This window comes from Plecotus auritus (assembly GCF_963455305.1).
Source record: "Plecotus auritus genome assembly, chromosome: 2".
NCBI classification, from domain to species: domain Eukaryota; kingdom Metazoa; phylum Chordata; class Mammalia; order Chiroptera; family Vespertilionidae; genus Plecotus; species Plecotus auritus.
The window spans coordinates 36418355-36442143 of NC_137771.1; the positions used below are offsets into that span (position 1 = coordinate 36418355).

Consider the following 23789-nt stretch of genomic DNA (forward strand, 5'->3'; position numbering starts at 1 on the left):
TTTAAAACTGTTTTTATGCCATTAAACTGTTTTCCACAGTGGCTACACCATTTTATATTGTCACCAATTATGTACAAGTGTTTCAGTTTCTCTGTTTCTTTGCCAACAGTTGTTATTTTCCTTTAAAAAATATGTATAATTCTTTTATTTTTATTTATTTATTTATTTTTTTAAATTTAATAAATCTTTATTGTTCAGATTATTACAATTGTTTCTCCTTTTTCCCCCCATAGCTCCCCTCCACCCGGTTCCCACCCCACCCTTTGCCCTTAACTCCCCCCACTGTCCTCATCCATAGGTGTACGATTTTTGTCCTGTCTCTTCCTTCACCCCTCATACCACTTCCCCCCCGAGAATTGTTAGTCCACTCCCTTTCTATGCCCCTGATTCTATTATATTCACCAGTTTATTCTGTTTCTCAGATTTTTTATTCACTTGGTTTTTAGGTTCACTTGTTCATAGATATGTATTTGTTGTTCATAATGTTTATCTTTACTTTTTTCTTCTTTCTCTTCTTAAAGAATACCTTTCAGCATTTCATATAATACTGGTTTGGTGGTGATGAACTCCTTTAGCTTTTTCTTGTTGGTGAAGCTCTTTATCTGACCTTCCATTCTGAATAATAGCTTTGCTGGGTAGAGTAGTCTTGGTTGTAGGTTCTTGCTATTCATCACTTTGAATATTTCTTGCCACTCCCTTCTGGCCTGCATAGTTTCTGTTGAGAAATCAGCTGACAATTGTATGGGTGCTCCCTTGTAGGTAACTAACTGTTTTTCTCTTGCTGCTTTTAATATTCTCTCTTTGTCTTTTGCTCTTGGCATTTTAATTATGATGTGTCTTGGTGTGGTCCTCTTTGGATTCCTTTTGTTTGGGGTTCTGTGTGCTTCCTGGACTTGTAAGTCTATTTCTTTCACCAGGTCGGGAAGTTTTCTGTCATTATTTGTTCCAATAGATTTTCAGTATCTTGCTCTCTCTCTTCTTCTGGCACCCCCATAATTCTTTTTTTTAAAAATATATTTTATTGATTTTTTTACAGAGAGGAAGGAAGAGGGATACATAGTCAGAAACATCGATGAGAGAGAAACATCGATCAGCTGCCTCCTGCACACCTCCTACTGGGGATGTGCCCGCAACCAAGTTACATGCCCTTGACCGGAATCGAACCTGGGACCTTTCAGTCCGCAGGCCGACACTCTATCCACTGAGCCAAACCGGTTTTGGCACCCCCATAATTCTGATGTTGGTACGCTTGAAGTTGTCCCAGAGGCTTCTTACACTATCTTCAACTTTTTGGATTCTTTTTTCTTTTTGTTTTTCCGGTTGGGTTTTTTTTCTTCTTCTTTGTATTTCAAATCTTTGACTTGATTCTTGCATTCCTCTAGTCTGCTGTTGGGTCTCTGTATAATATTTTTTATTTCAGTCAGTGTATGTTTAATTTCTAGTTGGTCCTTTTTCATATCTTCGAGGGTCTCATTATATTTATCGTCCTTTTCTAGAATATTCTTGAAAAGCCTTATAACTGTGTTTTTGAACTCTATATCCAGTCGTTTGTTTTCCTCCATTTCTTTCATTTGTGATCTGTTTCTTCGTCTCCCCATTTTTCACTGCTTTCCTGAGTTGGTAGGGTAGCTTTGTGTGCTAGGTTTCCTAAATGGCCCAGTGAGTCAGCCTCCCCAGTTAACCTGAGGTGGACACTCTTGGTGCACCTCTTGGTGGACTGTGTGTACAGCCTTGTTGTAGTTAAGTCTTGATTGTTGTTGGTATCACTGGGAGGAACTGACCTGCAGGCCAGTTGGCTGTGAGGATCAGCTGTGTCTACACTGGGAGATTTTCGGTGCTGGAGACAGCCTTATAGGATTAGCCTTGCCAGATTGTAAAAGCCTCTGTGCTCAGCTTGGAAAGGTGGAGTCTCAGGGTGGAGCAGACAGTCTTGGCTTCCCGTCAGCCCTGCCCTGGCGTGTGAGTCTCCAGACCTCTGCCTTCCACGGTTCCCGAGTTTCTGCCTGACAGTCCAGAATTCCCCTGTAAGAGCGTGGGTCCCCAGGGGCTCACCTGGAACTGCGGTTCAATGCAGTCGGAACTGGGGTTCAGTGCAGTCAGGAGCTTCCGACTCCCTTCCGCTAGGGATAGCTTGTGGTAACCTCTGCAGTCAGTCTTTGTGCGCACTTGCGCCTCCAGACCCCTGCCACCGCGGCTCCCCCAAGTCTCCGAGTCTCCGTGTGCCTTTCTCTCTACCTGACAGTCCAGACTCCCCCTGTATGAGCCTGGGTCCACAGGGTTTTGCCCGGAACTAGGGTTCAGTGCAGTCAGAACTGGGGTTCAGTGCAGTCGGGGGCTTCCTTCCCCCTCCCGCCAGAGAAAGCCAGCCAGGCACTCTGCCACCCTTCCTCTCTGCGCGCGCGTGTCTCCATACCTCAGCCCTTTGCCGCTCCTTCTCCGTGAGCTTTCTGCTTTCCTTCTAGTTGTAGAATTTCCGCTCAGCCAGCTTTCCGGTGGTTCTGGATGGTGTCCGTTCTGTCTTTTAGTTGTAGTTTTGAAATTGTTGTGCGGGGCAGCAGTTTAGGTGCTTACCTATGCCGCCATCTTGGTTTTTTTTTCTTGTATAATTCTTTTAATGTTTTTTTTTTAAAATTGATTTTTAGAGAGAGAGTAAGAGAGAGTGATATATAGAGAAAAACATTGATGAGAGAGGAACATCATCAATTGACTGCCTCCTGCATGCCCCATACTAGGGATTGAGCCCACAACCTGGGCACGTGCCCTGATCAGGAATCGAACCAGCAAACTCTTGGTTCCTGGGTCAATGCTCAACTGCTGAGCCACACAGGGCACGCTATTTTCCATTTTTTGATAGTGGCCACTCTAATGGTTATGAAGTAGTATCTGATCTTGGTTTTGATTTGAATTTCCCTAATGACAAGTGATGTTGAACATCTCTTTATGTGCTTAATTGACTATCTTGGGAGGAATGTTTATTCAAGTCCTTTGCCTGTTTTTGAAAATTTTTGTTTGTTTTTGTTGAGTGGTAGGAGTTCTTTATGTATTCTGGATATTATTCCCTTATCACAAAATTGTTCATGATTTTCCCTTTCTATCATCTTAATGCCTTTGGGATTGTAGTGATGTTCCTCTTTTCATTTCTGATGTTGCTAATTTGGCAACTAGTGCTATTGATTACAAAGATGGTAGTCTTGAAGGGGCTTCAACATAATTATTTCTATCAGCTATCTTTCATGTATTTTTAGGCTTTCTTGTTAGGTACATACATATTTACAATTGTTATGTATTCTTGGTGAGTTGACTCCATTATCATTATATAATGTCTCTATTTACACCTGGTTTTATGTTTTGTCCTCATGTCTGCATTGTCTGACCTTAATATAGTCTCTCTGATTCTCTTTTGATTATTGTTTGCATGGTATGACTTTTTACTCCTTTTACTTGTAACTTATTCATGTCCTTATATTTAAACTTGATTTTCTATTGACAACATATCATTGGATTTTTCTATTTGTTTCATCTGGCAATATTTATCTATTAAGCATATTATTAAATTGTCTTACTTAAATGTAAGATCATTAAATATATGTTTGAATTTAATTATGATATTGTTCTAGTGTTTTTCATATTTGCTCCATCTTTTCTTTGTTCCCTTCTCTTTTGTCTTCTGCCTTCCTTTGGATTACTCAACTATTTCTTTTAGTTCCATTTTATCTTCACTATTGGTGTATTTATAACTACTTTTTTAGTGTTTATCCTAGGATTATATGTGTGTGTGTGTGTGTGTGTGTGTGTGTGTGTATAAATATATATATATATATATATATATATATAAATATATATATATATATAAATATATATATATATATATATCTACACTAATAAAAGAGAAACATGCAAATTGACTGTCACTCTGCTACGCCCACCAGCCAATCAGGAGTGAGTATGCAAACTAACCCAACAAAAATGGCGGCGGCTACAGAGCTGGAGTGAGCAGGAGGCTTGCATTGTCCCCGGCAATGGAGGAAGCCAAGCTTCCAGCCTGCCCCGGCCTCTGCTGAAGGAGGGGCTTTGAGCCTGGGTCACCGGGGGGTGTGGCCAGCCTGAAAACAGCCCTCAGCCCCTTACCCAGGCTGGCTACACCCCCATGGGGTGAGGGTCCCCACTAGGGGGCTTGGCCAGCCTGTAAACAGCCATCAGCTCCTCACCCAGGCTGGCCAAACACCCTAGTGCAGCCGTGGGCAAACTACGGCCCGCGGGCCGGATCCGGCCCGTTTGGCTGTTCTATCCGGCCCACCGTTCTCTTGCTCTCCCCTCCGCTCCTTTACTTTGAATTTATATTAGTTCACACAAACACTCCATCCATGCTTTTGTTCCACCCTCCGGTCCAGTTTAAGAACCCATTGTGGCCCTCGAGTCAAAAAGTTTGCCCACACCTGCCCTAGTGGGAACCCCCACCCTGAAGGGGGTGTGGCCAGCTTGAAAACAGCCCTCAGCCCCTCACCCAGGCTGGCCACGCCCCCCCAGCGGGGACCCTCACCCCACGGGGGCGTGGCTGGCCTGAAAACCACCACAGGCCCCTTGCCCAGACTGCCCCATGCCCCAAGGGAACCCCCACCCTGATCTGGGACATCCTTCAAGGCAAACCAGCTGGCCCCCACCTGTGCACCAGGCCTCTATCTATACTAATAAAAGGGTAATATGCTAATTAGACTGGGAGACCTTCCAGGAGACTTTCTGGACATTCTTCTGGACAAAGCCATGGTGGTAGGGCAGAGGTAGAGGCGGTTAGAGGCCAAGAGGGGAGGGCAGTTGTGGGTGATCAGACTAGGATGGGATGGCATTCGTAGGTGATCAGGGAGGGAGGGGCAGTTGGGGGTGATCAGGACAGCAAGGGGGGCAGTTTGGGGTGAGCAGGACAGCATAGGGGCAGTTGGGGATGAGCAGACCGGCGGGGGGGGGGCAGTTGGGGGTGAGCACACTGGCACGGGGGGCAGCTGGGGGTGATCAGGCTGGCAGGGGGGCATTTGGGGGCGAGCAGGCCAGCAGGCAGAGTGGTTAGGGGCAATCAGGCAGGCAGGCAGGTAAGTGGTTAGGAGCCAGCAGTCCCAGATTGCGAGAGGCATGTCTGACTGCCGATTTAGGCCTGATCCCTGTATACCTGCAGTAGGACATCCTTCGAGGGGTCCCAGATTGGAGAGGGTGCAGGCCAGGCTGAGGGACACCCACGCCCCTGTGCACGAATTTCGTGCACCGGGCCACTAATAAATATATATATATATATATATATATATATATATATATATGTATATATATATATATATATATATATATATAATTTATTATAGTCTATATGATTTCCAAAGTTAGATATGTAGTTTAAGAAAGTTAGAACAGTGTACTTCAAATTGCTCCCTCCAACATTTTGTGCTATTGTTGCCATATATTTTACTATTATATATGGCATAAACATACAATGCATTGCTACTATATTTTCTTTAGATAGTCATTTATCTTTTAGAGTGATTAAAAATAAGAACATTTATATTTACCTTTATTTAAATAATTTCTTGAATTATTCATTTATTTGTGTAGATTTTAGTTTATGTCTGGTATCATTTTTCCCTCAACCTGAAGAACTTTCTTTAACATTCCTTATAATAGTGACTGTTGATAATGGATTCTCTCAATTTTTGTTTTTCTCTGAATACTTATATTGTAGCCTTACGTTTTAAGATATTTTCATGGGGTCTAAACTTTTATGTTGGCAGTTTTTTTTTTCAATAATTTAAAGATATCATTTCCTTGACTTTATAGTTTGCACAGTTTTTTATGAGTAATCCACTGTAATTTTTTATCATAGTTCCTGTGTATGTAATTTGTATTTTAAAATATGAAAATCCATTTAAAAATATTCTGCTTGGTGCTTCTTGGGCCTGTAGCTAGATATCTTTCATTATTATGGAAAATTCTCAGGTATTATTTCTTCAGATATTTCTTCTGCCCCATTCTCTGTCATCCCCTTCTGGAATTTCAGTTATACATATGTTAGATCATTTGATATCATTCAGAGCTGGTAGGTGCTGTGTTCTTTTCTTTTTTCTTTTTCTTTTTCTTTCCCCTTTTGTCTTTTTGTTCAGCTATTTCTATTGATCTGCAGTTCACTAATTACTCATCTGTGTCAAGTTTACTGGTGAGTATATTGAAGACATTCATCTCTGTTACCGTGTTTTTCAGTTTTAGCATTTCCTTTAGACTCATTGCTGTAGTTTCCATCTCTCTACGGAAATTCCTCACTTGTTCATGCATTTTGTCCTTTTTTATTAAAGGCTTTAACATATTAATTTTAGTTTAAGTTCATGGTCTAATAACTCCAATATCTGGTCATTTCTGAATCTAGTTCTATTTATATTTTTCTCACCTAGAGAGTAGGTTTTTCTTCCCTAGAAGTTCTTATATGTTCCACAATCTTTTATTGAATACTGTATACCTAATGTAGAACAATAGAGAATGATAGAAATCCTATTTGTCACTGGAAATGGATACACTTCTTTTTCTAGGTCATTTGTATGAAGGCTTATGTTCACTTATTCAGGAGTTAAGCTAGGCTGAGTCTCATTGTTGCTATGATTACTTTCAGTTTGTCCTGGGCTTCAAATTCTGTAGTGTTACTTTATTTGTGAGGGAGAGGGCTAGGGTGATTAAGGGTATTTTCATCAATGTTATGCTCTACCCTGAACTTTTGTCTTTCCTTCGGTATTGCTACCACAGTGGCTTCTCTCGATGCTTTTGTCCCTACTCTAGAAGTAGATAGCTGTTGTTTGTAATCCAGTGGTTGGTATGTGGTGTTGAGGGAGCAAGACTATTTTTATTGCATTGGTCTAACTACCTCACTCTTAGGCAGACCCTGTATGTTCTGGTTTTGGAGTGGAGTTTTAAAAAATGATGCCATCTTTTTTTACTCTTTCATCTCTGCTTTTAATTTTTAATTTTTATTTTTTAGAAAGAGAGAGAGAAACTTCAATGAGAAGGAGAAACACTGATGTACCCCGACCTGGGGGGATCTAACCCACAACGTAGGTATGTGCCTTGACACTCCAATTAACTTAGCCACCCAGCCAGGGCTCAACTCTGTCTTGAATCATTGATATGTCTTGTATGAGACAGAGTTTCCTAGCCCTTTTTTAGGGATAGGAGCCCTCTAATAAAGATATGTAGTCTTAGGTCATGACTGTTGTCTGCCCTTCATCCAGGTATAAAGGATTTTTTTTCCTGTTCCTCCTCTTGCAATGGTCTCACTTGGTTACAAATTTTGTTATTTATTCCTCACTCAGTGGTTTAAGACCTTTATTTCTATGGGGTACAGATATTGGTAGGGCTTCATGTATTTTCTATGACAGAAGCTACTCTCCTTCTCCAGGTTTGCATCACAAAGAAAGGCATTTTCTAGTCTTCTGCCCTGCCCCTAATCTTTCTCCAAAACACCCGACGGAGACCTGTACAAGAGTCTGCCACTGGGTTTGAATTCCCTTTTGTGTCTGTGACTCTCAGAGGTTCTACATGCTCATATTTCCTCTACACTGGATCTTTAATCATTTTTTTAAAAAATTGTCTTAATTATTTTTAATCACTTGTATGACACCCAGCGTTTCTTCTTTTAGTGCCCTGTCACAGAGGAGTCAGAGCTTCTTTCCCATCTTCTTTTGATGGGGCCCAACTTTCCTTGGATGTCCGATTATTGGTTGCCCTATAGTCCCACTTTTCTGATAGATTTTGTTCTTTATTTGGATATTTCTTGTTAAGGGGTGGAAGCAAAGATCTTTCCAGCTTTCTATATCCTATGTGGAAATGAAACTTAACACACCTTTTAAAAGTTAAAGTTCCTGGTAAGAAATATAACTTCTGTGCTAATTTAGTGGTTCTCAAGTTATTTCTAGTGGTGAAACATTAGGTAGTTATGATGATAGTTATAGAAATATTGTTTTTTCCCCAAATTAAAGTAATTAACTATATATTTGTGACAATATATACATATATAATTAGTATTATTAATAATTGATGTAATTTAATGAACTGTTTTTGGATTTCGGTAGTTATACTAGATATTTTTCATATAATTCTCAGTAAAATGTTGAAACATGGTTTACTATGCCCTTTTTTATGGATAAGAGAAACTGAGGCTAAAGGGATTAAATTGATTGTTTTGCATCACAGAGAATTAATATGTAGTACAGATGAGATTTGAGCCCATATCTTTCTAGTTTCAAAATGCATTCTCTTTGTACTCTATTGCAATATGTAGTTAATTTCTTGTTGCTGGGATTAACACAAAAGGACAGGGGAGGGGGCAAATTAATGATAAAAATCTAATTAGACTTCTATTACTAAATACATTTTTATTTCTGTTTAACATGGGCCAATTTTTTAAAAAATAGGCAATGATTTTGGAAAGGACGATGCCATCGGAGGGAATGTGAACAAATATATGGTACTTCCAACTGGATACTGTGGACAGCCCAAGAAAGGACATCTTGTCTTTGATGCTTGCTTTGAGAGTGGTGAGTGTATTAAAGGCCTTTGCTCTTTATCTTGTCTGGTGAGGGTTTTTTAGAATCTATTCCCACCTAAATGTGATTCAATCCATTTAATGTTTCACCAGAATGAAACAAGCTGTCAGAGGAAAATTAATTTTGATGGGATTAACTTGGAAATACTTAAAATGAGATACGATATTTTTGTTGCTATAAATTATTAGAAGTATATTGGTAACAATGGTGAACATTTGTATAGTATCTTATATTTTATAAAGTACTTACCTAGATCTTATTTGTTTGAGATAAAACTAATATAATTTGACTAACTATATGGTAAATCAATTATTGAATGTTTATTGTACATATGGTTTTGTATGACATTCTCACAGAACTTAATCATCACTGTGAGACAGGAGGCTTTTCTGTAAAGAAATGATGAGAGAACAGATTCAATTGAACACAAACAAAACAGCAAAAGTAATAATGCATCATAATCAACAAATGCTTGTAGGTATTCTAAAAGGGGAGATCAGAACTTGATTGTGAATTCCCATCCAGTAGGTATTTGATCTTGTTAAAATCTTTATGCCCTGAACCTCATATTCTACTATGAATAGCAAACAGTATGTTTTCAGAATATGTTGAAAATATTATTGAGAAAAGTAACATAATTTCATTTTTAAAATAATTAATTTTATTGATTTCAGAGAGGAAGGGAGAGGAAAGGGCGAAAGAGATAGAAACATCAATAATGTGAGAGAATCATTGATTGACTGCCTCCTGCATGCCCCACACTGGGAAACGAGCCTGCAATCCAGGCATGTACCCCGGCCAGGAATCCAACCGTGACCTCCTGGTTCTTAGATTGACACTCAACCACTGAGCCATGCTGGCTGGGCATTTTTGTTTTTGAATAGTGTGCGTGTGCGTGTGCGTGTGCGTGTGTGTGTGTGTGTGTGTGTGTGTGTGTGTGTCTGTGTGTGAAGGGATATGCCAGCTCTCTGAATCCTAAGAACATTGGTTATTTGTACCAACTACTGAAAACTTGTTTATCCAGAGTTTTACTCTTTGTTTATTCCATATTGTCTTAGTTTGCTAGGGCTACCATAACAAAGAGCCACAAACTGAGTGGCTTAAACAATAGAAATTTATTGTCTCACAGTTCTGAGATCAATGTGTTTTCAGGCTTAGTTAATTCTAAGGGTTTTTGGGAAGAATCTGTTCTATGCCTCTTCTCTAGCTTCTGGTGGTTTGCTAGCGATTTTTGTTGTTATTTAGTTTGTAGAAGCATCACCTTAATTTATGTCTTCATTTTCACATGGTGTTCTCTCTATGTGTATGTCTGTCTCTAAATACTCTACCCATTTTTTTTAAAAAACACCAGTCATTGGTTTAGGGCCTACAGTAATGACCCCATTTTAATTTGATTACTTCTGTAGAGACCTTTTCTCATAGTAAGGTCTCATTATGAGGTTCTGGGGAATTAAGACTGAAACATATGAAGTTTTCTGGGGACACAATTCAACTCATAACACAGAATTGTAGTGTCCTTCCAGTCAGATATGAGCACTGTCAACACTGTTAGGATCAATGTTTTCTACTTTTTTTTATATCTAGTATTGTTGTCTTGTCCAGGAATTCACTTGGTGCCTAGAAAATACATTTTGAATTCTTTTTACTTTAGATTTACTTTTATATTATACTTAAGGTATGATGGTTTTTTTCAATAATTCTATGAGTAGGAATTATTTTATTCCTACAGTATGAAATAATCCAGATTCCTTTTCTAGAACACCTTTTCCTTAACTATACTCATCTTTTTCCATCCCTTACCGAAAAGCTCAGTATAAGAAATTGCCCATCTGACCACAAAGTAACTAAGTGAATAATGCATATTTCCCCCCAAATGTATGAACAGTTGGTTCTATCAACTGGATTTATCCTAGCAGTGCATCAGCCTTGCAGTATAGTAGAGTGGCTAAGTGACACCCTCTGGAGTCAGGCTGCAGTTCAAATCCTGACTTGAATACTGGGTCACAGTTTCCTCACCTCTTAATGGTAAATGATGCCTACCTTATATCTTAATTGAAGAAAAATATATATTTCATTGTTTAAAAAATTAAGCCCATTTTACTAAAATATATACACACCAATAAAATATTTAAAAATAGATAAGTGAGGAGATCGCATAAAGGGAAAATAGCAAAAGAAATTTCAGCTGGATGAGTACATAAAATGTATGCTATGATACCCATAAATTTGCTCTAGATAGATGACAAGTTTAACTGTGGCTTTTCCGGTAGCCAGTTAATAAGATAAAAATAAATCAAGTACTGAAATCTGATAGAAACCCTTCCTAATGAGCTTCCCAAAGCATATACTGAAATACGATGAATAGTATCCTCAACAATATCCCTGTGGTCTTTACAACAGTATGCCTCATGGAGGTGTATTTTGTAACATCCTTCAATGTAGGATGAGGGCATAATGCTAAAGGGCATTTTAGTGAAAACAATTCAGTTACCACTTAAAACAATTTGTTTGATATTTGCAGCCTTCATTTTATCTATCTATTTATTTATTTTTCCTTTTTATTGAATTTATTGAGGTAAGACTGGTTAATTCAAGGATGTATTTGAGGTTTTTTAAAACAGGGAAGTCAGAGGGCTTTTATATTATGTGCTAACTCTGAGCTACTGACTGTGGTTTCCTGGTATGCTGTGTTGAAAAGGATTCTGTAAGTGTATCTGGACTTACTGGGAAGGAGTTAGGTGATTAATAAACTCAATGAATGGGGAGTATTGACTCATATAGATTAAGTATATTCCCTTCAGATAAGCCTCCATAAGTTTTTTTCTCCTTTCAGAGTTGTTGGATTTGTAAAGTGCCTAGTACACTTCCTGGCCCTGAGTTAGTGGATAATTAATGTTTTTCTTATGAGAAATAAGTAAGGTCTTCGGGTCAAATATGAACTTCCTATGAATCCCTGATCTGTTTTTTTTTTCATATACACCTCCCTATAAGTATATTTCCCTTGAGAAAACAACCATACCTCTCTAATTTTATTTCTCCAGAGATATTTGATACTTTTTATGATTTTTAAAAACTTCTTTTGTTCTCTTCTATTAATTATCAGCAGGACAGAATATGAGTCTGATTAATCCCTGTTCTTCCACAGAACCAAGCAGAGTACTTACAAAATTAACCACTACATTAATATTGTATTTATTTATTGAATGAAGTAATTTGAGCAACAGAAAGATGAGGAAAGATTAACTTTCCAATAGCTTTGACGAAAAGTCATATTTAATTGCTGCTTATTTTCTAGTCCACCAACTTCTCTGAAGTTTTCATACCTTTGCAGATGCTGTTTTCTCTACCTGGTAGAATGTTAATTCAGACTCAGTCCAGCATTTCTTCCTGTGAGAAACAGTACATCTCAGGCAGGTTTGGCTGTCTGTATCTCTGTATTTACAACAATTTCTTAAGCTATTCTATGATATCTCTTATTGCATTGCAGTCATTTAATTGTGTTTCTTTTTCCTTATTACTAAAAGTGCCTTGAAGTCAGGGATGGTTTCTTACTAATTTTTTCTCCCAGCACCTAGTATACTATCAGTCATCTAATAAGGAACTCAATAAATATATGAATAAGTGAGGGGTGACAGATAATGAACAAAATAATCTTCATAAAGTGAAATTTTAAGATTGATAAAAATATTTTACATTATATAAAAAATTAACTTTAACAGCAAAAAGAATATTAAGGAAAAAACAATAAAATGATCACTTATTTATTGCTTGCCAGATACTATCATAAGTGACATATACATTGTTTATCTCATTTAATACTCACAAAACCTTCTGAGGTGTTAAATCTCTCTCTATAAGTTTGGAAACTGATGCTCAGGAATGTAAATCTGTTTACCTTAAAGTGCATGACTGACAAGTGGTGTAGCTGAATATGAAACTGAGAATTTTCTAGCTCTAAAGGCCATACTTTTACCCATTATCTCTCTCTATATATAAAAGCCTAAGCAACCCAATAACCGAATGACTGGTCGACTGGTTGCTATGATGCGCACTGACTACCAGGGAGCAGACGCTCAATGCAGAAGCTGCTCCCTGGTGGTCAGTGCGCTCCCACAGCGGGAGCACTGCTCAGCTGACTGGCAGGTGCCAGATGCCAGGTTCAGGGCTGGCAAGTGCAGCTGCAGCCGCCCAAGCCCCTCCTGCCTCCGCAGCAGTGCTACCACGTGGCAGCGGCAGCAGGCGCAGCAGGTCTGGGATGAGTGGGAGTGGCGTGGTACCCTACCCGGACTTGGGCTCTTCTCCGGCCACCTGCCACTTCGTGCACTACTACATCCCTCAGGGAATTATCTTCATTCATGGCACAGTATGAAAATGTGTCAAGATTACATTAGAAATCAGGGTTTTTAGCTTAATGTCTCACCTACACTTTTCTTTGTTTAGATGTCTAAATGGACATTATACTTTGCTTTTTAACTTTATGGGGAATAATTGGCAAATATAAATGTATATATTTAAAGTATACAATGTGATGATTTGATATACATATATACATAATAGGGCAAAAATAGGTTTACAGTTGTGAGTACATAAAACACAGTTTATTCTTGTATTGTTATTAATTACTAGAGGCCTAGTGCACGAAATTCGTGCACTCGGGGGGGGGGTGGTCCCTCAGCCCAGTCTGTGCCCTCTTGCTGGCTGGGAGCCTTCAGTCGGACATCCTTAGCACTGCTGCGGAGGCGGGAGAGGCTCCTGTCACTACCACTGTGCTCACCAGTCCTGAGCCTGGCTTCTGGCTGAATGGCACTCCCCCTGTGAGAGTGCACTGGCCACCAGGGGGCAGCTCCTGTGTTGAGAGTCTGCCTCTGGTGGTCAGTGTGCATCATAACCGCTGTCGGGTCGAAACTGGCTCTTCGACATCCGCTGAGGGGTCCTGGATTGTGAGAGGGCGCAGGCCAGGCTGAGGGACCCCACTGGTGCACGATTGAGGCCAGGGAGGGACATGGGAGGTTGGACAGCCAGGGAGGGACTGTGGGAGGGCCCCAGCGCGTGTCCGGCTTGTCTCACTCAGTCCCAATTGGCCGGACACCAGCAGCAAGCTAACTTACCAGTCAGAGCATCTGGCCCCTGGTGGTTAGTGCACCTCATAGCAACTGGTCAAAAGGTTGACTGTCTGCCCCCCGGTGGTCAGTGCATGTCATATCTAGCAGTTGAGCAGCCTTAGCATATCATTAGCATATTATGCTTTGATTGGCTGAACGGCTGACTGGACAACCGGACACTTAGCATATTAAGCTTTTATTATATGGGATTGTATTATTTTCATACAAACAACTGTAAACCTACTGTTCTCTCACACTGTATCAATATATATAAGCCAAGTGACCTGAATGGTGAAACAACCGAAATGATGGGAATGACAGGTTGCTATGACGTGCACTGCAGCAGACAACCAGCTGGATGGGGGCCCCAATCAGCCCCCCAACCTCCTGTGGCCCCCCCACCCTGATTGGGGGTGGGGCCGCCTGGTCAACCTCCCGCAGCCCCTCCCCCTAGCTGGCCCAGCCCAGATCGGCCCCCATGTGGGCAGGTGGGCCGGACCCCACCTGTGCACAAATTCATGCACTGGGTCTCTGGTTGTAGAATAATTACCAAGATCAAGATAATTAACACATCCTTCACCTCACATAGTTAATGAACATAGTTAACTTTTTTACATATGTGGCGAGTGCTTAAGATCTACTCAGCAACTTTCAAGTATATAATACCATATTAAAAACTACAGTCACCATGCTGTACAACAAGTCCTCACTTAACTTGTCAATAAGTCTGTGATGTGAACAAAAAGACATAAATGAATTTTACGATAGGTTAATTGAATAGCTAAATTCCTATAGCATCTCAGAATTATATCAAAACTATAACAGTCTTTATTCAAGGACCAGCTATACATTAGATAATCAGAACTTATTATAACTGAAAAATGTGTACCCTGTGACCTGCATCAACTCATTTTCTCTTCCCCCTAGCTTCTGACAACCACAATTCTATTCTTTGTTTCTATAAAATTGGTATAACTGAAGCATTATTCACAATAGCCAAAATATGGAAACAACCTAAATGTCCTTTGGCAGATGAATGGATAAAGAAAATGTAATATATATATATATATATATATATATATATATATATATATATATATACAATTCAGCCATAAGTTGAAGAAAATTCTACCATTTATGACAACATGGATGAATATGGAGGGTATTATGCTAAATAAACTTAAAAACAAAACAAAACTAGATGCATCATAGTATAATTCCAAAAATACAGGTTTGGGTTTCAGACAGACCTGGGTTGATATACAAACTTTGGTAAGTATTGATACTGGTAAGTCATGCTGATGATATCACTTAAAGTTTACTCATCTATAAAACTAAGACAATAAATAATTATTACTGAATCATTATGCAAATTAGGGATAATATATAAAATAGACATAGTACAACATCTGGCAATCAAGTTCAGGTAGTAATTATGGCACAAACCTCTCTCTGGTTGGTCTTTCATAATGCCTCCAAAGCTAAAATGGAAATCATCTGATCATATTATTATATTGCTTAAAATTTTTCATGACTCACTATTGTTCTCAGGACAAAATCCAAACACTTTTATTTAACAATGTCATTAACATAAGATCTGATACAAATTTCCTCTTATTAATACTATCACTTCATTCCAGAACATGCCATCTTACAAGGCCATTATCTCTTTTAGAGAAAGAAAAATTGCACATTTAGGAGCAAAAGGCATTGCTTTGAAACATAAAGGAATGTTTCACCATGTCTAGAACTTCGGTTGGAGAAATATTGGTAGCTGTGAAACTGTAGGTGAATAATTTAATTCTATTCTTTGTTTCTGATTCATAATTGAAACAAAGCTGAACTTTTAAAGTAGTGCTTTTATTTTTAAAAATTTTTGACCTCTGCCCTGGCTGGTGTGGCTCAGTTGGTTGGGAGTCATCCAGTGCACCAAAAGGTTGCTGGTTCAATTCCCAATCAGGGCACATGCCTGGGTTGCCAGCTCCATCCCTCGTAGGGGACATGCAGGAGGCACTGATGGATGTTCCATTCTCACATTGATGTTTCTCTCTTCTCCCTTCCTCTCTCTCTAAAAATCAATAAATTATCTTTAAAATAATAAAAATTGTTTCTGACCTTTTTACTGAATTATATCTAATATACATGGTTATGTATCTCCTTGTATTTTTTCCCTTTCCTATTTCCTCTACCTCTGATTTGAGGAAGAAGTAGAATATTTCATTTCCAAATAACTTTGATGACCTTTCCCACAGTAACATTGCTGAACCTAAGAACTGTGTTTAATGAAATCCTGTTCTTCAACTGCTGTTTCAAATCAACTCAGACACTGCTTTGAAGGGGTCTTCAAGTACACAAGAACCATCTTATTATGCTTTAGTAGTGACAGAACTGCAAAACGAGGGGACATATCACTTAATTAAATGTGGTTGATTGAGTTTGGTTATAGACCTCATCTTTCCAATAAAGATTTAAGGTACTACTTGAATGATCCTAATAGAGAGGGACTATGCTAATTGACCATCACACCCTCACAAAGATGGAAGCACCCGCAGCCAATAAGGAGGGAATATGCTAATTGACTGCCACGCCCTCAAAGATGGTGGTGCCCGCAGCCACAAGATGGTGGCGCCCAGTCCCCTCATCCCCGCCGCGCCTGCTTCCGGAGTCCCCCAGTCCTCTCAGCCACCCAGGCACCCAGGGCTGGCCCGAGGCACAGGCAAGCCTCAGATGTTGGCTGCCCAGCCAATGGCTGAGGCACAGGCAAACCTTGAATGTCAACTGCCTAGCTGCCCAGGGCTGGCCCGAGGCGCAGGCAAGCCTCGGATCGCAGCTGCCCAGCCGATGCCCGAGGTGCAGGCAAGCCTCGGATTGTGACTGCCCAGTTGCCCAGGGCTGGCCCAAGGTGCAGGCAAGCCACTGATGGCAGCTGCCCAGCCGCCCAGCCACCCAGGGCCGCCTGAGGCTCAGGTAACCAGGGCCGGCCAAGGCTTGCACTGCTGGCAGTGGCAGCAGCATAGGTGTGATGGGGGCATCGCCTTCCCCTGATTGCCGGGTCGCCTCCCGCCCCTGAGGGCTCCTGACTATGAGAGGGGACAGGCCCTGCTGAGGGACCCCACCTTCTAGTGCATGAATTTTCATGCACCAGGCCTCTAGTTATGGTATATATGTGTGCATTAGTTTAAAATATGACATAAGTATGTACTTTTTAAAGTGATGACTAAATGATACATTTTCAATTAGAATTTGATTTTAATTTCTTATTATTGCTGCTTCCCATTTACAAGTAAATATTTACATTACATTAATTAGCAAAACTAGAATGTTGTCTGTGTTTTTACGTTTTAGTCTCCATAAGATAGTCATATTTTGATAGTATACTCAATAATTGAAAAATCCATACAAATTGTAGGTTGTCATACAGCTTTCAAATAGATTTGCCTTCTGAAGGTGTGGAAATATCTTGTGCAGATTACCTGTTTGCAGTTAGTTTCATTCCTCATTATTTTCCCTTCTCTGTATTGCAGGGGACCACCCCACACCCCAAAATTGTACTTCTAAGGTCCTTTGACTTCTGGATTCTGGCTAGATTCAGCTAATAGGAGGCTCTAGAAGGAGATTGAAGGTCAGGAAGAAGGGAGAAGCCTGGGTATTTTTCCTCCTTTCTATGTTGGGCAGCACCTTCTGCAGTAGCCTCATGTTCTTCATGGTTTTGTCAGACAGTCCCAACTTTGTTTTTCTTAAAAATATATTTTATTGATTTTTTTACAGAGAGAAAGGGAGAAGGATAGAAAGTTATAAACATCAATGAGAGAGAAACATCGATCAGCTACCTCCTGCACACCCCCTACTGGGGATGTGCCCGCAACCAAGGTACATGCCCTTGACCGGAATCGAACCTGGGACCCTTCAGTCCGCAGGCCGACGCTCTATCCACTGAGCCAAACTGGTTAGGGCAGATAGCCCCAACTTTGTTGTATTGGCCTGGTTCCCAGAATATTGTGGCCTGCTGCCTTTGCTTCTCTACCCATGAGTGCAGCAGAGATTTCCTGCTGTTGTTAATCTCTGTGTCACCCCACTCACACTTGTTTGACCTTTCAGCTCTCTCAGCACTTTTGCAAATAGTTTTCTGTAATATGTTCCTTTTATTGAATTATCTGGCATGGACTCTTTATTGACTTATCCCTGATTGGTTCATCCTCAATGTTTAAGGCAAGAATCCTTGCTTGGTGATTCCTTGAGGTTTATGTCAATGGTGAGGCTGGATCTTCAACTCACCACCTGCTGCTTCTCATGGCTTAAGGCCAGAGTGGTTGGCATGATTTGCTGAATCTTTGGGAAGCTCTGTTTTTTTTTTTTTTTCAAATTTTTATTAAGGTATTATATGTGTACATATCTTACCATTGCCCCCCCCACCCCACTCCCATACCTGCCCTCACCCCCCAATGTTTTGCATCCGTTGGTTACTCTTATATGCATGCATACAAGTCCTTCAGTTGATCTCTTATTTCCCCCACCTCTCCCTAACCTTACTGCTGTAAGTAGACACTCTGTTTGATGCTTTACTGCCTCTGTAACTATCTTTTGGTTCATCAGTTTATAATGTTTTTCATTATCCCTAAATGAGTGAGATCATGTGGTATTTTTCTTTCATTGACTGGCTTATTTCACTTAGCATAATGTTCTCTAATTCCATCCAGGTGTCTACAAATGGTAGTAATTCCTTCTTTTTTATGGCAGCATAGTATTCCATTGTGTAGATGTACCATAGTTTTCTGATCCAGTCATCTGCTGATGGGCACCTAGGCTGTTTCCAAATCTTAGCTATTGTAAATTGTGCTGCTATGAACATAGGGGTGCATATATCCTTTCTGATTGGTGTTTCTAGTTTCTTAGGATATATTCCTAGGAGTGGGATTACTGGGTCAAATGGGAGTTCCATTTTCAGTTTTTTGAGGAAACTCCATACTGTTCTCCACAGTGGCTGCACCAGTCTGCATTCCCACCAGCAGTGCACGAGGGTTCCGTTTTCTCCGCATCCTCGCCAACACTTGTCGTTTGTTGATTTGTTGATGATAGCCATTCTGACAGGTGTGAGATGGTATCGCATTGTCGTTTTGATTTGCATCTCTCGGATAATAAGTGACTTTGAGCATGTTTTCATGTGTCTCTTGGCCTTCCTTCTGTCTTCTTTCGAAAAGATTCTATTTAGGTCCGTTGCCCATTTTTTTATTGGATCATTTATCTTCCTTTTATTAAGTTGTATAAGCTGCCTGTAGATGTTGGAAATTAAACCTTTACCAGTGATACCATTTGCAAATATGTTCTCCCATACAGTGGGGTTTCTTGTTGTTTTGTTGATGGTTTCTTTTGCTGTGCAAAAGCTTTTTATTTTGATGTAGTCCCATTTGTTTATTTTCTCTTTGGCTTCCATGGCCCTAGGGGCAGTATCACTGAAAAAGTTCTTTTGGCATATGTCTGAGATTTTGCTGCCTGTGGATTCCTCTAGTATTTTTATGGTTTCCCGTCTTATATTTAAGTCCTGTATCCATTTTGAGTTTATTTTTGTGTAAGTGTAAGTTGGTGATCTAGTTTCATTTTTTTGCATGTATCTGTCCAATTTTCCCAACACCATTTATTGAAGAGACTGTCTTGACTCCATTGTATGCTCATGCCTCCTTTGTCAAATATTAATTGCGCATATTGGTTTGGGTCGATATCTGGATTCTCTATTCTATTCCATTGATCTATATGTCTGTTCTTGTGCCAGTACCAGGCTGTTTTGAGAACAGTGGCTTTGTAATACAGCTTGAAATCTGGTATTGAGATCCCTCCTACTTTATTCTTCTTTCTCAGGATTGCTGTGGCTATTCGGGGTCTTTTTTTATTCCAGATGAATTTTTGGAGAGTTCTTTCTAGGTCTGTGAAATATGCTGTTGGTATTTTAATGGGGAGTGCATTGAATCTATAGATTGCTTTGGGTAGTATGGACATTTTGATGATGTTGATTCTACCCATCCATGAACATGGTATGTTCTTCCATCTGTTTACATCTTCCTCTATCTCTTTTTTCAGTGTCCTGTAGTTTTCCGCATATAGGTCTTTTACCTCCTTGGTTAGGTTTATTCCTAAGTATCTTAATTTTTTTGGTGCGATGGAAAATGGGATTGCTTTTTTAGTCTCTCTTTCTGTAAGTTCACTGTTGGTGTATAGAAATGCCATAGATTTCTTGGCGTTAATTTTGTATCCTGCTACCTTGCCGAATTCATTTATTAAGTCTGTTAGTTTTTTGATAGAGTCTTTCGGGTTTTTTATGTACAATATCATGTCATCTGCAAATAGGGACAGCTTTACTTCTTCTTTTCCAATTTGGATGCCTTTTATTTCTTCTTCTTGTCTAATTGCAATGGCTAATACTTCCAGTACTATGTCAAACAGGAGTGGTGAGAGTGGGCATCCCTGTCTTGTTCCTGTTCTTAGGGGAAATGGTTTTAGTTTTTGCCCATTGAGTATGATGTTAGCTGTGGGTTTATCATATATAGCTTTTATTATGTTGAGGTATGATCCTTCTATTCCCACCTTGTTGAGAGTTTTTATCAAGAAAGGGTGTTGGATTTTGTCAAATGCTTTTTCTGCATCAATTGATATGACTATGTGATTTTTATCTTTCAATTTGTTTATGTGATGTATCACATTTATTGATTTTCGGATATTGAACCATCCTTGCATTCCTGGGATAAACCCTACTTGGTCATGGTGTATGATCTTTCTGATGTACTGCTGGATCCGATTTGCTAGAATTTTGTTGAGGATTTTGGCATCTACATTCATGAGGGATATTGGCCTGTAATTCTCTTTCATTGTGTTGTCTTTATCTGGTTTTGGTATTAGGGTGATGCTGGCTTCATAGAAGGAACTTGGAAGTGTTCCTTCCTCTTGAATTTTTTGGAATAGTCTGAGGAGGATAGGTTTTAGTTCTTCCTTGAATGTTTGGTAAAACTCTCCTGTGAAGCCGTCTGGCCCCGGGCTTTTGTTTGCCGGAAGCTCTTTGATGACTGCTTCAATTTCTTCCATAGTTACTGGCATATTGAGCTGTTTAGATTCTTCCTGATTGAGTTTTGGAAGGTTATATTTTTCTAGGAATATGTCCATTTCCTCCAGGTTGTCCAGTTTGTTGGAATAGAGTTGTTCGTAGTATTTTTTAACAATCCTTTGTATTTCGGCGGGATCTGTTGTTATTTCACCTCTTTCATTTCTGATTTTGTTTATTTGGGTCCTCTCTCTTTGCTTCTTGGTGAGCCTGGCTAGAGGTTCATCAATCTTGTTTATCCTTTCAAAGAACCAGCTCTTGGTTTTGTTGATCTTTTGTATTGTTTCTTTGGTCTCTATGTCGTTTATCTGTGCTCTGATCTTTATTATTTCCTTCCTTCTGCTTACACTGGGCTTTTCTTGTTGCTCTTTTTCTAACTCTTTGAGTTGTTGGGTTAGGTAATTTATTACCCCTGTTTCTTGTTTTTTGCAGTAGGCTTGTAGAGCTATGAACTTCCCTCTCAAGACTGCTTTCGCTGTGTCCCATAGATTTTGGATTGTAGTGTTTTCATTGTCATTTGTTGTCATGATGTTTTTTATTTCTTCTTTGATTTCTCTGGTAACCCAGTCATGGTTTAATAGCATGCTGTTTAGTCTCCATGTGTTTGATTTCTTTGGGTTGTTTTTATTGTAGTTGATTTCCAGTTTTATGCCACTGTGGTCTGAGAAGATGCTTGATATGATTTCTATCTTCTTGAATTTGAAGAGACTTTGCCTATGTCCCAACATATGGTCTATCTTTGAAAATGACCCGTGTGCACTTGAGAAGAATGTATATTCTGTGGCTTTGGGGTGAAATGTTCTGAAGATGTCAATTAATTCCATCTGGTCTAGTGAGTCATTTAGGATTGATGTTTCTTTGCTGATTTTTTGTTTAGAGGATTTGTCCAATGGTGATAGTGGGGTATTGAAGTCTCCTACTATGATTGTATTGCTGTCAATCTCTCCCTTGATATCCTCCAGGAGTTTTTTTATGTATTTGGGTGCTCCTGTATTGGGTGCATATATGTTTACCAGAGTTATTTCTTCTTGTTGGATTGCTCCCTTTAGTATTATGAAGTGGCCTTCCTTATCTCTTGTTATGTCCTTCAGTTTGAGATCTAATTTGTCAGATATAAGTATTGCTACCCCAGCTTTTTTTTCAGTTCCATTTGCCTGGAAAACCTTTTTCCATCCCTTCACCCTCAGTCTGTGTGCGTCTTTTTTTCTGAGGTGGGTTTCTTGTAGACAGCAGATATATGGGTCATGTTTTCTTATCCAATCCATTACCCTATGTCTTTTGATTGGGGCATTTAATCCGTTTACATTTAAAGTTATTATTGATAGGTACTTATTTGTCGCCATTCCCATTCTTTACACCTGTGTTCCTTCTTCGCTTCCTATTTCTTTTTTTTTTTTTACAGCAGACCCTTTAGCATTTCTTGCATTGCTGGTTTGGTGGTAATAAATTCCCTTAGTCCTTTTTTGTCTGTGAAGCTCCTGATTTCACCTTCAATTTTGATTGACAGCCTTGCTGGGTACAGTATTCTTGGATTCAGACCCTTCCTTTGCATGACTTTGTATATTTCATTCCATTCCCTTCTGCCCTGATGAGTTTCTGTTGAGAAATCAGTTGGTAGTCTGATGGGGGTTCCTTTGTATGTAACTTTCTGTCTCTCTCTGGCCGCTTTTAAGATTCTTACTTTGTCGTTGGTGTTTGCCAATTTAATTATAATGTGCCTTGGCGTCGGTCTTTTGGGGTTCATTTTGCTTGGGACTCTGTGAGCTTCTTGGATTTGTGTGGGTTTTTTCTTCTCTATATCAGGGAAATTTTCTGTCATTATTTCTTCAAATAGGTTTTCTATTCCTTGCTCAGCTTCCTTTCCTTCTGGAACCCCTATTATGCGGATGTTGTTTTGTTTCGTGTTGTCCCAAAGTTCCCTTAGGCTCTCCTCCTGCCTTTTAATTTTTTTTTTCTAGAAGTTGCTGTACTTGGGTATTTTTTCCCATCTTGTCTTCTAGCTCACTGATGCGGTCCTCTGCTTCTTCTAGTCTACTTTTGATGCTTTCTATTGAGTTCTTTACAGCAGCGATGTCATTTTTCATTTCTTCTTGGTTCTTCTTCATTTCCTCTTGGTTCTTGCTCATATTGTCAAATTTGTCTTCCATTCTTTTCAGCCACCTTATGACCATTTCTCTGAATTCTTTTTCTGGAAGGTTGCTTGCTTCCATTTCGTTTACTTCTTTTTCTGGTGATGCCTGCTTTTCTTTCATATGCGGGCTGTGTCTTTGTCTCCCCATGGTCTCTCTTCTCTGGGTGTCTGGTTATGTAGTTCTTTCTCTCCTGCGTCTATTTAAAGGCACAAAATACAGCACTACCAGGTACAACACACAAGGCACTGAACAGAAATGTATTCACGATATTAATAACCTCCAATAAAGGTGACCACCAGAGAGAGAAAGGCAAATTAGGGGATAGGAGAGAAAGAAGAAGAGGAAAAAGAAAGAAAGAAGAAGAAAAAAAAAAGGGGTGTCAAAATGAAATTGGGAAAAGGGAAAAAAAGAAGAAAAAAAAGTAAGAGAGACAAGAAAGAGACTAAGAGAGAAAGGGAAACAGACTATATATATTGGGGATAAAACTCCAATAGAACAATCACTTATCCCAGCAAATGCCAGCAACAAGTACCTGGGGATTAATACAGACTACAACACCAACTAATATTGAGTGAGGCAAGGGAAAACAGAAGCACTAAACAAACAAAAAAATAAACAAAAGAAGAATAAGCAAAACAATCTCACAAAAAAGCATAAAAATTCGATATAATCTTCATTCAAACGAACAACAACAAAACGACAGAGAGAAGAATAATTTTTTGGATAGTTAAGACAGCGAAGAGAGAGGTGTGTATGGACTTGGAGCAGGGGATTGGAGATTAGATATATAAGTAGGGTGAAATTTTAAAAGGGGGTAAACAGAAAGTATAGGGAAAATCTAAAGCAGGAAAGGGGTAAGATAAACAGGACACTGAAAAGGGAAAAGTGAGGAAGAGAGTGA

The 23789-nt window shown here is 39.5% G+C and overlaps 1 protein-coding gene across 5 annotated transcripts in view; it reads left to right on the plus strand.

Moving 5' to 3' along the window:
• AGBL4 (AGBL carboxypeptidase 4) overlaps window positions 1–23789 on the plus strand; it is a 1107854-nt gene that overhangs the window by 74954 nt on the left and 1009111 nt on the right. For 4 of the 5 annotated variants that reach the window (XM_080656977.1, XM_080656976.1, XM_080656979.1 and 1 more), the window contains exon 2: window positions 8436–8558. In XM_080656977.1, coding sequence (XP_080513103.1) covers window positions 8436–8558 — 123 coding nt within the window. Of the gene's footprint in view, window positions 1–7012; window positions 7081–8435; window positions 8559–23789 lie in introns of those variants that run through there. The other variant, XM_080656978.1, reaches the window with a different exon arrangement.